The sequence below is a fragment of the Phlebotomus papatasi genome, chromosome 1 (assembly GCF_024763615.1).
Source record: "Phlebotomus papatasi isolate M1 chromosome 1, Ppap_2.1, whole genome shotgun sequence".
In the NCBI taxonomy this organism is placed as follows: Eukaryota; Metazoa; Arthropoda; class Insecta; order Diptera; family Psychodidae; genus Phlebotomus; species Phlebotomus papatasi.
This window is the reverse complement of record NC_077222.1, coordinates 46,277,598-46,295,624: the sequence shown is the minus strand read 5'-3', so window position 1 is coordinate 46,295,624 and position 18,027 is coordinate 46,277,598. Positions and strand designations below refer to the sequence as shown.

At 31.2% G+C, this 18,027-nt stretch overlaps 2 protein-coding genes across 3 annotated transcripts in view; both read right to left on the bottom strand.

The window, feature by feature from the left end:
- LOC129799435 (box A-binding factor) overlaps window positions 1–4,480 on the bottom strand; it is a 26,326-nt gene extending 21,846 nt beyond the window's left edge. The window contains exon 1 of one of the 2 annotated variants that reach the window (XM_055843291.1): window positions 4,189–4,480. Coding sequence is in view for 1 of the 2 variants with exons in the window: in XM_055843290.1 (XP_055699265.1) it covers window positions 3,499–3,501 (3 nt within the window). In the remaining variant the exon portion in view is untranslated. Of the gene's footprint in view, window positions 1–3,498; window positions 3,570–4,188 lie in introns of those variants that run through there. The other variant, XM_055843290.1, reaches the window with a different exon arrangement.
- Window positions 4,481–5,065: 585 nt separating this feature from the next.
- LOC129799650 (box A-binding factor-like) overlaps window positions 5,066–18,027 on the bottom strand; it is a 26,213-nt gene continuing 13,251 nt past the window's right edge. The window contains exons 3-9 of the mRNA XM_055843771.1: window positions 14,344–14,381; window positions 10,296–10,557; window positions 10,107–10,227; window positions 7,841–7,935; window positions 7,541–7,705; window positions 6,375–6,471; window positions 5,066–6,304 (exon numbers count right to left, since the gene is read on the bottom strand). Of these exons, the coding sequence (XP_055699746.1) occupies window positions 5,811–6,304; window positions 6,375–6,471; window positions 7,541–7,705; window positions 7,841–7,935; window positions 10,107–10,227; window positions 10,296–10,557; window positions 14,344–14,381 (1,272 nt within the window). The 3' untranslated portion in view covers window positions 5,066–5,810. The remainder of the gene's footprint in view (window positions 6,305–6,374; window positions 6,472–7,540; window positions 7,706–7,840; window positions 7,936–10,106; window positions 10,228–10,295; window positions 10,558–14,343; window positions 14,382–18,027) is intronic.

Genomic DNA, 18,027 nt, shown 5'->3' with positions numbered 1-18,027 from the left:
AACCGATTTAGTTAAATTTGGATTTTTTTGGAAAGGTATTGAAATTTCAAACCCGGCTGCTTTAGTCTTCCGCTATTGAATCGGTTGAGCACCAATATTTTTGATTCTCAAATGCTTTTGTGATTTATGAATCAATTTGATCTCTAGTAGACCAGTAAGCACCAAAAGATCCTGCGAAAACCTTATTCACAAAAAGCCCTGTCTCGCGAGTTCGAGCATTCCGCAAAGCTACGACGCATTGATATCTCTTTTTTACCTCTATGGACTATAGCTATAGCCTGTGTAGCCCATAACATTAATTGAAAATACTAATGTATGATAATTTTCATTTTTGTGAAATACTATTATGTAAAATGACGGCCTGTCTCTACTTATGACCCCATCGTAATTTTTATAAAAAATTATTCTGAATACCAATAGGTATAAGTTTTTATCATAAATCATCAAATATTTTTAATTTTGAGTTTTTTTCGAAATCTTTTTGTGACAATGTAGTGTTTTTTGCGAGCAGGCCATAACTAAAGACAGACACCACAAGTAATGCCGCCACACTATAGTTATAATTTCTAGTGCCAATAGGTTTTGCTTAAAAAATGGAAATATTAAAATATTAAAATTTAACCGTCAATGTGAGATTTCGGAAACTCTTCACTTCTTAGCTTAAATATTTACTATAGCAAATAAGCTGATTATTTGTAAAATTCGAGATGTCTACAACCTTCTACTTTGTGATTTTGTACAAACTTTGTGAAAAGTAATAAGGAAAAAATTATTTTCTCTATGGAACACCACCGGTATTCCAATCGTCCTTAAATGGTTCATGGATCAGAATTAAATTGTAGTATGTTTTGGGGCACACAATGGGTCAAAATATAGAGTTGATGGTACAAGCGTCTAAGGTTCGAATCCCCTTTGGTTTCCAGGAATTTTTCTGGCGTTAAAGGTGTTCGAAATGCATCCAATGAGCTTTACTACACTTGATGATTTTACGGAACATGGTGTTGACAACTTCATCCCGTATAAGAAAAAATAATAATGCATACTTAGAAATCCCCTTGCAAGAAGGCCTAGTTACTTAAATAGAATGTTGTGCCAGCATTATTATTATTATGTTATAACTTCATTAGAAAACAAACAAAAAATGTAACTTAAATATTGGAGACACCAAGATTTTCTTCTCGTTTATTAAACTAAATAGGATCACACTGTTGAGAATACTTAAGATGCTTCTCCAGGAAAATTGGTAGGTCTGAAATATTTGAAATTAATGTGTAAAATAAACTTTTTTTCAAACATTTTATCAAAATAATAGCAAAGTCACTATTTAAATATTTTAAAAATCATTCTTCACCAAAACTAAACAAACCAATACTTAAAATTTTTACCATACCCTCAATATGAACCACTTTAAATTCCCAAAGTTTTAAGGGATTCGATCAAAGAATATAGAAAAAGAATATTGAAACTTAGGCTGCTATTCTGCCATCTTTATAATTTTGTAACTTAGCAAGATCCAAGAAACTTGGTATTCTCACAGAAAAAATATAGAATTCTAAAATATTACTACTCTCCAAATATTTTAGACCTTGTTATAAAGTCTCCAACAAAATTTTCAAATTACCATATTCTACATCCAAGAAATTTTCAATTCATCCAAAAATTCTTTGACAGTTCCATACATTTTCTTGTACGATCAAAGGAAAGTTTAGAGGTCTTTTTAAATTTTGTAAAGTGAAAGTTTTGTCAAGGTTGAATTGAATATATTTACCTTTAAAGATATTTTAATGCTTTTTTCGTGAAAAATAACAAACCACTATAAACACACAGTGCCAAATAATTACGTAGATGATGCTGCACGACAAGTCTCCAAATTTTTTATATCTTGTTCGTTTTTTGCTATAAAATTTCTTGGCGGCAGAATTGCTCAACCTTGGATTGACTCTAACAAGAATTCTAAATTCCTCAAAATCTTACAAAATTATAAAGATGGCAGAATAGCAGCCTTAATATCTATTTCTAAGTCAAAATTTTACGGAAAGTTTTTGTCCTGTAAGAAATTAAAGAAGTTAAACCATATTGCTAACTCTTGTACTGAACACTCTTACAGTTTAAGGCGACAGACGGCTTAACGTAATTAAATTCAAAATAAGTATTAAACTAGATTTCCATCAGTTTCCCACTAAGCTATCTCTCGGCTTAAGTAGTAAGCCTGTCTAGGCCATTAGGTCTGAAACTGAAACACATATAACGAAATTTGGGAATAGTATCACGTGTGCTGTGCAATTCAACCAGTTACGTTACATAATTTTTACAGGGCAAAATTTGGAGAGGTGGAACTTAAGAAACTCCTCAAATTAATATGTATTTGTATGCTGAAGCCGTTTTCGGTATATCCGACTTTAAACACTGTCAGGTTTAAAAAAAAAATTACCCTAAGTATTATTTAAACCGAGAAATCCATTTTGAAAAATCTACTCAATGTGGAAAATACGAGCAAAACTATCGGTTACAGCAAAAATTACAAAATTTTTGTCTTACATTTTATAGAATTTTATAAAAATTCTCTCAGAAAATCTTATACATTTTAAGAATTACAAAAATACATTTTTATCAAGTCTGGACTGAAAAGAATACCATAGAAATCACAAAATTCTTATGTAGTTGACTTTTAAAACAGTGTCCAAAAGTAGAATTACAAAAATAGTCTAAAAAGATCATTGCTCACTCTACTACTGCTACTTGCTAGAATTCATCCCACCACCACAAAAATAACTTTTATCTCAAATTTTCCCTATATTTGTTAAGATGTTTTTAAATAAATTTATCCTCCTTTATAAATAAAAGAAATAAATCTATATTTGTATTGATGAATAGAATTCTAGTTTTCTCAAACTACTATGATATATCTCTTATTTTCCAATAAAGTATAGATAAATATTCATATTCAAAATATGTTATATTCAAAATAATAGGAAAAGGATATTTGCACGCATTTTTTGGCAAAAAGTGAGGGCGTTTTTGGGCAACGATGCCTAGTCAGCGATAAAAAAAATTAGTATGAAATTCATGGCCATATATATGTACATGTACAACTTTACACTTAACATAATGTAAAAATAAGCCTAACATTTCTTCACAGTGTATGGCGTACAAGCGAAATAAAGACGAAATTTTGATACTTCTACGAATTTTTATCTGATTTGTCGTGTAATCTTTTCTTTTTATATGCAAGAACAAATAAATGACTAACATACATAACAAGACATCAATACAAGAACATTTGGTACCAATTCAGTTAAAAAGACTTTCACAATCAGTTGTTTAGTAAATAACATTGTAAGTTGATAAAATTTTGAGATATCATTCTCGGAAAAAATGAGAGATTCTTTTCATGAGGGTGCTAACAGGAATTTTATCTCGGTTTTACCTGCAGATAAAATTGTCCACGATTTAGTTATGGTAAATAATATTATCAAACATTATCTTATATTATCGTACCATTGCCTTTGCCAGTCTCTCTTAACTATAGCCAGAAAGTTATAATTTTAACATTCAGTTTCGTGTAAGTTTTCAATGGATAATCTTCTATGAAGGAGATACTCGTTTTCAATAGTCAAGCAGTGCGTTTAACAAAATTGAACAAAATATAAAGTATATTCTTATTTTCACATATACTTATAGAAAAACTCAGTGCGTTATAAATTGCGAAATATTTCCCTTGGACACATGAAACAACGTAAATATAGGATTTATTCTGGATTACAAGTGATATTATTTTACAGAATTTAATCACGGACTTTTTACCATCGTCCAACACAAATTTATCAGATTTTCATCGGGAAAGAATTTGTTTTACAACACCTACGTAACAAATATATAAGTGAAAATTTATAATGTGTAAAAATACAATATCCTACACCATTCAAATTTCTTAAGTGAAACTAATAACATCATACATGATACTTTCCTGAAATTGATTTAAAAAAAAATTCAAGAAAATCAAATTATTTTGCGAATAACTTCAATAGTGTATATTTAAGTATTATGGTAATATATCTGCTGTGCATGTAATGAAGAAAAAGCTATTAATGGACAGAAATATCATTCATTGAAAGTATATCACGATTACTAGTCCAATAATTTTGAAAAGAAACTATGTTACAGTAATATGTGTAAAATGTTACTTACATTTTGATGATCAAATTAGATGTCTTTCACAAAATATTCTTGAGATAGGATATTAAGATAATCTAAAAAGTTAAAGTGATTTCATACGAAAATAAAAAACATTGAGTTTAATAAACGATTGAAGAAATTTGTGTAAAAATCACTACTTAAGCACTACTGAAAATGATGATAGTGTCATGCAAATGAAGAACAGTAGAATTTGAAATAATAATGGTGAAGCCTATTAGTAGTTTTATTCCCATAAATATTGTAACTGTTAGACGCTAGGGAGAAAACTTTCAACAAAATCGTCTCACCTTATCTATATCACGCCCAATCTTTGATAACACCAACAGTACACAGGCGTAGTGTACAGCTTGATATTTTATCTCCTGCTGCGATAAAAGTGACTTACCTGAATATTAGAGTAGGATGGATGGAGTATCGTGTGACTCTCATACGAAATGTTAAATTAAATGTTGATCAAACTGTTTGTTTCACTCCATCTCACGAGGCTGTATGAAGAAAGACATATACCTCTCTCAAGCGTTTCCACCCATTCAAGTATTTTATTATAAGCAAGAGTAATCGTGCTTTGATAAGGTAGATAAACAAAATGAAGGAATGTTTCTGTTTTATTTATTCATATACATATACAAATTGATTGTGCTGGTGTAACGTTAAAAAATACGTGTAATATCAGAATGTGTTCAAAAAATTGTAGAAGTGGAAAAATAATTTGTCTACAAAATTTACAATATTATTATCACTAAATTAAATTATATAAAAAATTATATATTTCATCGAAGAATATGCCCTCTAAAATTTACACAAGCAAGCCGACTAAAATATGCTATTGAAAATCATATTAACTTTTAAATGAAAATTAGAATTGTCCTTTTTGGTATACATAGCCAAGTATGTAAATATCTTTATTTCGATATAAATTTTATTACTATAAATCTTATTTAAGAGAGTTACATCGATAAATTATTCAATGTAGGGGAAAGTACTCTCCCTTCGAACGTTTATGCCTTTGAATAATGTGAATTTTCTTTTATTTTTCCTAAGAGAATTCCACATTTCTATTAAATATTAGTTAGCTTATCATCAATTTATTGATAATTATGTGTAAGTCTCTTAGGAAAAGTAAAAGAAATTCACATTATTCGAAGGCATGAATGTTCGAAGGGAGAGTACTTTCCCTTATATTATGAAAAAGTATACAATTGTAAAAAATATAGAGATTCATAGTTAGCTTATGTTCGAATGTTTTATGATATCTTTCATTATTTTAATCGGAATGGTTTTTCTAGAAAGTATGGAAATCCTAGGTATTATTTATGTACAATTATCAATAACTTTTTTCTAAATTTCAAATAAATCTTTATATCTCTATGCTTATAATTAGAAAATCAATTTTATGAAATGTGATATATAAAAAATAGTAGGTGAGATTGTTAAGAATCTCACCTAATAACACAGGTATGTAATTATAGTGCAATGGATATATTGATGTATAATAAAGGTTTTTAAGAAAAATTCTAAAATATTTTCTAAATATTATCATTTTTATGTACATTTTTTTAAAATCAATTTGTAGAACACTTGTAGAACAAAAGTGAATTTGAACTGTAATGTCTTCATTCCGTTTCTATTTTTACGGAATAATTTTTATGCGGTACTATCATGTCTCGTTGACACTCGTGCTCATCTTCCACTGATGGGCTTCGTGAGATATGTTGACTTGTGTCAATTTTACTGTGATTTGCATTTGAGTTGTTGATAATATCAAAATAAATGTTAGACGCCTCTGTACTAAATGCAACTTGTCCAGAATTTTGGTACAAATTTGTTGAATTAGCACCACTAGTAGCAATCTGATTATAGAGAGACTTTTGTAAGAATTTGCTGGCATTAGCTGTACCAATGCCCAAAGTTCCTGCAGTCACAACACCAGGTGACGCTCCCTGGGGTGAATAAGGGAGTGGTGATAGGTTTTGATGATTGTTGGGCGATAGATTCTGTTGCTGAGAATGTGGCGATGTCGAACTGGTCAACGATGGATTCCCACTTTGATGAGTACTTCCACTATTTAATTGTGTGGTGTGATGAATGGAAGTCAACGCACGCAATTCTAGCAAATAAGTATCATTTAAGCAAATTAATCAAATTATTTCACAACAGCAAATATCACAATCACACACCTTTCGTTGCATCAGTTAACGTATTAGATGAATGTTTTCCAGAATTTAAACTTGAATCAGATGAATTCTTACTACCTTTCGGCTTCCTTTTACGTGTCTGAAAAGATGGAGAGAAAAAATTAACTTCCTATAAAAAGATGAAAAATTGTGAGATTATTTATCAATTATTACTAGTTTCACTTAGAAACTGTACAGATTAGATTAAATACTTTTTTTTATTTTATTAAGCCAAACAAATTATAATTTCTAAGTTATTTATACAAATTTTTAAAGTACTGCAACTGCAGTTGTTTAAGGAAATAATATCATAACAATATTTGTCTTGGTGGGTACATTATAGTACGTATTAAAAAAAGTTCATAATTCCGAGTTGAGTTCGGAGTATATGAAAGGAGCAGATTTCTTTGTCTAGCTATGAATACTTTCAAAGAAAAAGCTTAAAATTCATTATGAAATCTCAGGGAAGTGCAATTTTCAAGAAAAAAATGTAAAATACAGAAAGAAATAGATTTAGTGCAGAAAATGAAATTAGAAGAAATGCATAAAATATTTTTATTAGTTTATAATAATGAAAACCTGAATAATTGTCTTTGTACAAAGATCTAAGATCAGAAATATGTATTCTCTTTAGCGTGAAGTATTCAATGTAACATGAACTTTTATAGATTTCTATAAATTTTAAATAATTGTATTTTAAATTTTTGCATGAAATAGGATTGCAATATTATAAAAAGCAAATAGATTATGATGAACCAATGAAATTCAATGATTTATGTTAATATAAATTCTTAAGGGTTAAAAAATGCAATAATTAAAATATGAAACTTTGGTATATTACTCAAATTTTCTCAACCAAATTTTAACAAATCTCAGACGATCTAAAAATAATTACAAGAAAATTTCTTACGCGTAATCCATTACAAAGAACTAAGTATAATATATTAATGAATAACTATATATAACACTTATTCTAAATATTTAGTTATATGTCATATTCAACAAAATTATCTTGTAAGATTGTTATATAGTTAACTAGTATCGGATTTTGCTACAGAAAGAGTATTTTTATAAATTTTAAAAAGGTAATCGTAGTAAATGAACTTCATTCCTCTAGAACAATCGTGATTTTAGAATTTAACTCCAAGTTTGAATTTGAAAGATATTACCTGGATGGTGTCTTTTTTCATTGTCTCTGGGCGATTCACATTGTGTAGCTTGTAGTATAAACCGCAGGCGTTACAGACTGGCTCGCCGAGAGTATTTCGTCTCCACAAAGATGTGTTTGTCGTACGACAATTCGTGCAGCAAAGACCCACTCTTCGAGATGCACTCTGAAGCATTTTTAAATACAATTATACGTTATTGAATAATGTTCTGATAGACATTGCAATCTTTTACATCACGTTGTACCACCAAAATATTGTTTTTTGAATAAAATTGTTTTAAAAATTATAAATATCACATACCAATCGTCTGCTTGACTTTTCCTCTGGTACACGAGGCGGCAGAGGGTTAAAGGGATAGTAGGACTTATAGAAATCCCCGCTTTCAGCGGCGGCCACTGTAACAATGAAAAATAATTCCAGCTTTATCATTCTACTTTCTCTCCTTTTTTAAATGCTTTAATACAAAAGTAAATTCACTAGACAATATTACACTAGAGTAAAACAAATGAGCTGGTTGTGCAATATTACAGAAATATAGAATATAGCATTTTACAAATAATCAGCTAATAGTATGTCTCACTAATATACTTAATTCAAAACTCTCTTAGGAAATGAAATTATTGTATACTATGTTATGTAACAGTCATGGCTCGCCCGATGGTGGATTTCTATATAAGTCTCTTTTTTTTATTCAAAAAACAATATAGAAATTAATGTTTTTACAATGAAAGCTACAATATAGTGTATCCTGCGTCCTAACTGAATTTACTTGCAGAATATTGACTAATTGTGAAATTTTACGCTTTATATAGCTTTCTTATAGAAACATTAAAATATTTGAAGAGAAAAATTATTTAACATTTTATTTTTAACATTTACCAATCTTCTTGGCTGCTTCACCAACGGTCGATTCATGCCGTTCATCTTGTGGTAAAGACCGCAAGCGTTACACAGATAATGACCAGTCCCATCCCTTCGCCAAAGAGGTGTCGAAATTGCTCCACAGTTTACACATTCACGGCCTTCCGTGAACAAATCAGCTTCAAGACCCACTTTAAATTAATTATTTAAGTTGTATTCTTAAATATTTTGAATATTCGTGCTCACTATATTGATTAATTAAGTGAGTATATTCTCTTTCTCTATCTGAACAAAAATTATAATATCTGTAACTGTAATATATTGTTGATAACTATAATCGTTATATAAAAATTCAGTCAAGCTTTCCATGTACATAAAATATGTTTTTCAATCATGTTGAAACGTTCAATTGAAAAGGAATTTTTAGAGACTTTTTTTTACATATTTTTCGAAAAAAAACTCAACTCCTACAAATAAAACACAAGGTCTTATATTGCTGGGGCAAAAGTTAGCAGAAAGTGCAAGAAATTGGAAATGACCACCCATTGCTTGCTTAAAACAGGAAGTGACTCAATTTGTAGAGAGAATGATAATGTTTAAAATATATAGCTTGTATGCACAAAACATACAATTCCTAAGGGCAGTTCTGCGAACATTCATATTCTTTTCAAGTCACACTCTAATTTACCATAAACACCCTATAAAAATATGTTTAAACTCTTAACAAAAGATAGAAAATAAAAATCATATAAATTTAAAATAAATCTTATAAAGGAAAGAGAAGCTGTGTTAATTGTATGCATAAGACAAAAAATGATCTTCATTGATCCGCCTCAGACAACCACTCAATTATACGATGAAACGTTCTACATCACACAGTATTTTTTTTAAGCAAACTCATTTTACTCACATTTTTTCTTCGTCTTTTGAGCATTTTAATCACTCCACAGGCATAATATATTACAAATACAGCAATTCAAAAATGATACTTAAAAGACTGAATCCAAGGCATATAGTTTTCACGATGAATCCCAACTTATAGTAAGGCAAAGGAGTAACAAAAAGAAATATCATCAGATATTTTTAAATTATTTTTATTACATTTCAAATTCGTTTTTAATTTTATATTCTTGGCATTTGTACAATTAAAAGTTTCCCTGTTACTGACAACTAAGGAGTCAAGAGAGGACATGAAAGTACATTTTTAACATAACAAGTTAATTGGAATAAATATACATAAGGCATGTATACTATACATTGGGACAGCCACATGAATATACCATCAAGTAAAAGTTTATCGCAAAAAGGTCACAAATTCTTTCAAGAGCAAAATAAAAAAAAATATTTTTTTTTATTTCATGTCGTTTAAAATCTCTCATTTATATTGTATAAGTATATTCATCGTTTATTAATTTCAATTTTCCAGTAATGCCTGATATTTCTATTTCATTTTATCATTTTATATGCTAAAATTAATAAGAAACTCATTAAGATGAAACATAGACAGAATTTTGAGTGAAGGGAAAATCTGGTATTTTTGTGGAAACAGAGACGAAGAAAAAATTCAGTTTATATATTTCTGTGTGACCTTCAGTTGAAATTATGAAGATCAGTCTTGTCATTTGCGATGAAATGCAAAAATTATGTGAAATGTGTATAAAATGAAAACATTTTGCGAGTTATAAAAAAGAAAAGAAAATCTTACTGGCAGTTAATGATGCGGCTGCAGATAGATGAGGAGCATTGGTACGATTTCTGCTCCCACCAGTAGTAGTTCCTCCATAGCTTAACACTGAAGAATCGTAGTGATTGGACCATGAATCCCCCTTTGAAATCAAACAAACCAGACAGATAGAGTTAGAGTGGGACAAAGAGCTGAAAAGTGAACACTCACCTGGCTGCCATAGGTAGACAGAGATGTTGTGTACTGATTAGTCCGGGAAACGTGAGTTGGTGTGAAGCTGTTAGCATTGGATGTAATACGCTGAAAAGCAGGAAGGCTCCCCTTCGGAGTACCCCCAGTGTAATCCTCAGGAGCAGCAAGACCAATTGTATTTGATGACCAAATATGAGATCCATCGTGTGTCGGGCTGCTGCTAAAAAACTGCATTGTTCCCGCGTTAGACAGAGATGTAATCGATGAGCGTGGATATGGACTGAAATGATATAGAACAATATAAGAATCTGTGTGCGACCAGAGAATGAGCCAAATATATGATATTAGATATTTTACTTATTGTTACAGATTTTATTCAAAATAAATAACTAAGACCACCCTCATTCAATGCCCACAATTGAGTTTGCATAAATTGCTGACTATTCAAAGCAACAATATACATATAAGCATATAATGATTCCAAAAGAAACATTGGAATAATACATAAAAAATCTTCAAAGACATACCATAGGATGTACAGTAGAGTAAATAAGTATGGAAACATTTTGTAGTAAGTCATTTACTCAAAACATTTCTATTCTCTATATAATGAGTAATGAGCTTTAAATAAATTGATCAAAATTGATATTGCTTGATATCATCCCTTAAAATTTTCGAAATTCCAGAATCTGTAATATTGTTTTAGTTTTTGATTTCTTATTTTTGCCCCACTCTTCCCTAGTAGAAACAAAATAGTTTCTTAAACAAAAATAAAGCGCATTTTTGTTAGTTGTTTAGAAATATAAATGCATTTGTAATATATTTTTTTGGAATTAGAATTTCTAGTTCAGAATCTGCGGTAAAATCTAGTTATATTTTTGATCATGAGTTGGTAATAATTTAGAATAAAAAAACTAGTGATAAGCCTAGATCAGCTTATTGTAGGTGAGATTTTTAACGTGAGCTTACTCGGAATGCATGCAAATTCGATTTAGAGCTGAAGTTGGGTGACGCCATTCAATTATCTTGAATCAAATTCGTGAAATATACTTTTTTTTTTATTTAAACCAAAATGTCAAAGTTTTGCATGGACTGACAGAAAAGTGATATATTGGTGAAATGTAGACCAGAAAGTTCTCTATAATTTTGCTGTAGAACTTGATCTCATCGATTACTCAGAAGCCGAGATAAACGCGGTTTTTGGTTTCTCAACTCGTTTTTTCGACCAGAGCGCCCCAAGTGTTCATTTGATGAACTTCAACCATATCAAAGAATTGTTATATTTTGTGAGACTTTCCATTTAAAACCCTATTTTAAGTGTCTTGGTCGAGTAGAAGCACTCAAATTGGTATCTGAGTGGTTTCAATGCGTTCTTATGGGAAAAATCATTTTTTCACACTTAAACTACAAAATCGGACAGATCCCATTATCTGATCGAAAAATGATGTATAGACGAAATATAGACATAAATGTCCTCTACAATTGTGTCGAAGTAATCATCAAAATCGGTTAAGCACGTGTCGAGATAATTGAGGTTATGTGATATTGAAATTTGTTTTTCAACTGTGGCGCCCCTGGTGCTGGTTCCACGAAGTTCAAATATTTTAGAAAGTTGTAGCATTTTATGAGATCTTTCATTTGCGCCCTTACTCATCAAAATCTGTCAAATAGAACCGGAGATATGATTTTTTGAATTTCGTAAACTTTGATCCCTTATATCTCCGGTCCTCATGAAACTACAGCGAACCTACGCCACTTTTTGGAAACTCCCAAGACTAGACTACAACACTCTAAAATTTCATTAACTTGCACAATGCTGTTTTGAGAAAAATGAGTTTGAATTTCGATGAATTTTGACGCTATCGCAGCGCCACCTGTGATGACTTTTTGAACTTCCATCTGAAAGTGCTCATCGAGACGAAACCAAAAAGCATAAATTTAGGTCGATATGTTAATTAGAACCAGAGATAGAGGCCGGTCAATTTTCGAACTTTGACCCCATATAGCTCGGGTCAGGGGTTATGGATCGACTTAAGTATTTTTTTGTATGGATTATAGAATGGATTTTTTGAGTTATTTAATTTAGAAAATTGAAAAATCTTCTTTTTAAAAATAGCGCCCCTAACGATGGTTTTATGAACTTGTAATTTTAGACGGGGAAGTGGCATTTCATGAGAGCTTTCTAAAAAGCCCTCATTTTTTAAATTCTGATAATTAGAACCTAAGTTATGGCCATTTTAATAATTGTTTTTTGGACCCTTAGCTCGGGTCAGAGGGGTTAAAGGACCTTAAGTTTGGTATTGATCAAAAGCTCTAATGCCCAGTTATAACATACTAAAATATGAGCCCGATCGATGCCATAGGAGCGGAGCCATTGAGAAAACAAAAAAAGGGGTATTCAAAATGGCGGAAGGAGGGGTGGGTGTGGGGGGTCAATGCACCAAGTTGCAATTTTCACCTGATATATAACCTTTGTCGAAAACCGCAAGTCGATATCTTTCTTAGTTTGGGAGCTATTAATCTCCAAAGAGCGGCCGGGAACGTAACTTAGCCCCCATATATTCGTGATCAAGAAGTGATGAAACACATTTTGGCAAAGTTTGGGGCCGATCGGAGGACATGAGATTTTGTTAGGATTATAGTAGGTGAGATTGTTAAAAATCTCACCTAATATCAACAATTATTTTTAAAACCCCTATGTTGATTTAGCAAAAATATATTTTATTGCTATAGTACTGCATCATTTTGGGTTTCTACCTACTTTGGTCTTCTACCAGAAATTAAATGCTCCATTTCAAAAATTGCTTTGAAATTTATCAAAATAGTAGATCAATTTAAAGACTGGACATGTCAAAACATATAATAAATTTAATATAAATTGAAAAGTCAATGTATCCCGATACTTCTGAATGAATCACGATTTTATTATATATAACATAGTTTTAATTAAACAAAATATCAGTCTCAAATGTTATACACCATTTTCAAGATAAAATTGGCATAAAATTTTTTTTTTAAATAAATTTAATGTGTCAGGTCGCAAAATTTCTGATTCAGTAACAGACGAGAAATCAGTCTATATCATACCGTCCCAATACTTAGGAAACCTACTGTAAATAGAGTACGGTAGAGAGCAATTTACAAAGGTTCTAAAATAAACAAGGCACTTAGATCATGTAGCCAGCGGTACGAATGATTGGAATTCCTCAAGAAATATGAAGAAGTAATGCTATAATATTGCTTGACTTGTTGTCTATCTCAGCTTACAAAGGTGGCACAATGCAACAAATCTTATGATAATATAATTTTGTCGTCAACTTTAAAGACAGTAAATGTTGGAAGTCTGAGGTCAGGAGAAATTATGCTTACGAAGACCAAAACACAATTTTTCATCATTCGCTCATCCTTATGTCTCAAGCAAGTGCGTCTTAATGATTCATTAAAAAATAATAATCACAATAAATAATGCTGAGGATCGTTGAAATAACATAAACATTGAATATTTTCTTCCATCTTTGGTAGCAGATTTCAAAGATATTATCATATAGAGGAATTAGTAATAAAATTGCTTAGTTTTCTTGATGTACAAATATTTTGAATGTATATAAAAACTCAAAGCTTTCCTTTGTAAAAGTCGTTTTCTTTTAACCTTCAATAGCTAATTTAAAATAAATTATTTAAAAAATATATATTCCACAAAGTTAATTTTATCAACACAAAATTTACACTCTATATTTCCCATAAAGTCTTCTAATAATTTTATTAAATATTTTAAAGCATACGTGTGAACTGCAACAACCTTTTCTACACTTTTCAACTATGTAACCTTGCTTGCTCACATAATTTATACTAGAGTAAAAATCAACCAATTAGTATTAGAATAAAATGAACAATTATAGAGTCCTCAATACATAACCTATTGTAAAGAAGCACCGTTTATTGAAGTATAATCACAAACTAGATGAATTCATTTTATCAACCAGGTCGTACAGCTACTGAACCAACACTGTCATTTTATCGGCAACTAATAAGGCATTAAAAAGAACAATAAGAGACATTTATTTACCACATAACACCCATACATTCACTGCCAGAGAGAGACAACTGAAATTGTGATTAAGAGAATAATACTTCTTCCAACAAAATATGGTAAAAAAATTATTATGAATAATTGGGCTTTACACAACACACAACAAAATTTTAAATAAATGAATAACGTAAAATATTCTTTATAATGACTGTTCCACTAGAGCATTGTTTATGAGTAGTTTTTGGTGAGTAGTATTTTTAAAATACTACAGTATTTTTAAAATAGAGCTAATACCGTTACATTCCTGATTCATTGCAGATTGTGACCGATGCAGATGGAATTAGAATTTCATAGCCTTTCAAAAAAAAACAAATTTAACCCTCTAACAGTGTTTTCTTTAATATCCAAAAGAAGTAGTTAAATAATTTTGTCTAGGGTAATTAATGATCCACTGAACTCAAAAAAACAACCATCCATTCTTCATTATCTCTTTCCGTTTGGGTGCCAAAGGTGAAAAAAGATAAAGACCGACTCCAGGCGGTCATATCCGTTTAAGGCATAAAAATACTGAAATATTTTTATTGAAAAATAGTGAACAAAGAGTAAAATAAATGAATTTTAAACGTTTTTTATGGATGAATGTTGTATGATTATCTAAGAAATGATAATTTTTAGGAAAAAACGTTTATAATTTTTATAATTACACGTTAATGCAGCTCAAGGTGTTTCAATGGAACTGATTTTAAACTAATAGGTCACAGATCAGCTATGAAAACGTCACCTTCTTAATTTGAAGGTCCTTTGAAATACATTGTTCATCTTCTGGTTTTATTTCACGATCTGGGGCATTAAAGGACGAATTAGGGAATTAATCATCACTGTTGAAATCTGCTTCTTTATCAATTTCACTTAATTCGCAGAGATCGACCATTTTACTCATTCTGGACAATCCTCGTGTAAACTCAATTGTTTTTCATTATTAATATATTACAAAATAATAATATATATTTTACTAGACAACCGAAACAATTAAATAAAAAAATCGGTAATTTTTGAAAATTTTACCCTTGAACCGATAAGACCGCCCACAGGCGGTCTTCCTTTTTTTCTTCTAAAACTCTTACTACTAGTTTTTTCACACTTATCAATTGAAAGGGACAGATAATCCTAACCGGCTTATGTAGGTGAGATTCTTAACGTGAGCTAACTCGGAGTGCATGCAAATTCGATTTAGAGCTGAAGTTGGGAGACGCCATTCAGTTATTTTGAATCAAATTCGTGAAATTATACAAATTTTGTATTTAAACCAAAATATCAAGGATTTGGATGAACTGGCACAAAAGTAATATATGGGTGAAATGTAGACCAGAATGTTCTCTATAATTTTCCCATAGAACATGATCTCATCGATTACTCAGAAGTCAAGATAAGCGAGGTTTTTTGTTTCTTAACTCGTTTTTTCATCCAGAGTTCCCCAAGTAGTCATTTGTTGAACTTCAACTATATCAAAGAATTGTTGTATTTTGTGGGACTTTCCATTTAAAACCCTATTTTAAGTGTCTTGGTGGAGTAGAGGCAGTCAAATTGGCATCTGAGTGATTTCAAAGCGTTATTATGGGAAAAATCAATTTTTTCACACTTAAACGGCAAAATCGGAGTGATAGCGTAGTCTGAGTGGAAAATGATGTATGGACAAAATGTAGAGACAAATGTGCTCTACAATTATGTCGAAGTAATCATCAAAATCGGTTCAGCGACAGTCGAGATAATTGAGGTTATGTGATATTGAAATTGGTTTTTCGACTGTAGCGCCTCTGGTGTTGGTCCCACGAAGTTCAAATATTTTAGAAAGTTGTAGCATTTGGTGAGATCTTTCGTTTAAGACCTCACCCATCAAAATCGGTCACATAGAACCGGAGATATGATTTTTTGAATTTTGTGAACTATGACCCCTCATATCTCCGGTTCTGTTTTAACCAAAGCGCACTTACGCACCATTTTGGAAACGTCCTAGACTGGACTACAACATACTAAAATTTGATTAACTTGCACAATGCCGTTTTTGAGAAAAGTGACTTTGAATTTCGATGAATTTTGACGTTATCACAGCGCCACCTGTGGTGACTTTTTGAACTTCCATCTGAAAGTGCTCATAGAGACGAAACCAAAAAGGTAAAATTTAGGTCGCTATGTTAATTAGAACCGGAGATAGAGGCCGGTCAATGTTCGAACTTTGACCCCTTATAGCTCGGGTCAGGGGTTATGGATCGACTTAAGGTTTTTTTTGTTTGATAGGTATAATCAACGGCTACAACATACTAAAATTTCAGCCCGATTGCATAAGGAATTTTTGAGTCATTTAACTTTTAAGATTTAAAAATTTTCTTTTTAATAATAGCGCCCCTGGCGGTGGTTTTATGAACTTGTGATGTTAGAAGGAGAAGTGGCATTTCATGAGAGCTTTCCAAAAAGCCCTCATTTTTTTAAATTCTGACAATTAGAACAAGAGTTATGGCTATTTTAAGAATTTTTTTTTGGACCCTTATAGCTCGGGTCAGGGGGGTCGGGGGACCTTAAGTTTGGTATTGATGGAAAGCTCTAAGGCCCAGCTATAACATACTAAAATTTGAGCCCGCTCGATGCCATAGGGGCGGAGCTATTGAGAAAACAAAAAAAAGGGGGGTCTTCAAAATGGCGGAAGGAGGGGTGGGGGGTGGGGGTCAATGCACCAAGTTGCAATTTTCATGCGATATATAACCTTTGCCGAAAACCGCAAGTCGATATCTTTTTTAGTTTAGGAGCTATTAAGCTCCAAAGAGCGGCCGGCCGGGAACTTAACTTAGCCTCCCATATATTCGTGATCAGGAAGTGGCGAAACACATTTTGGCAAAGTTTGGGGCCGATCGGATGACAAGAAATTTTGTTAGGATTATAGTAGGTAAGATTGTTAAGAATCTCACCTAATAAACAAACTAGAAGAACATATCTTTCAGGAAATAAGATTCTTACTACAGTTAGATTACTTTAAAACAATCTTTTTTGCACTTGAAAACGCAAAATGTCGCGAGCGACATTTTGTTGTTTTTTCTCTGACCTGTCACACAAAACTAAAGATTGTAAGCAAACGAAAGGTCAAAATGAGTTCAGCTTCAGAAAATAAGTAAGTAAGACTATAACTGAGGACACTGTAGGTGTAGATATTGCAACTTCAAATAAGTAATATTATCGCAGTAAATGCGATTTATAGAATGACCGCCTGGAGGCGGTCTTATCCATTAGAGGGTTAAGCAAATCCGTTGAAAAATAAGCTGATTGACCTTTGACTTTGAATAATGCAAGATGGCAATTTTTCCTGTTAAAGATGTCAAAAGACTTGTGTGGGGGGAGGTCATAAAAGACCGGAAGTCGAACTGTGTTATACACGTGCACATTAAATTTTAATATGATTCACATTAATCGTCGATGGTGAGAGTCCAAATGTGTAATTTGTGTGTTTAAATCATTTTATATTCAAAATTTGATCTATTTGTTGATAAAAAGGTAGACTTAGCCCGCAAAATTTGATATAAATTGATTTATAGCATTAATGTGAAAAATTAATGCGATTTTCTCTTTAATTTTTTAATGTGAAAAATATTGATGCTTTAGGTAAATTTAAACTTATTTTTGCAGGCCAAGTCCACTTCTTTATCAATAAATAGAAAAACCCCAAATATTGAA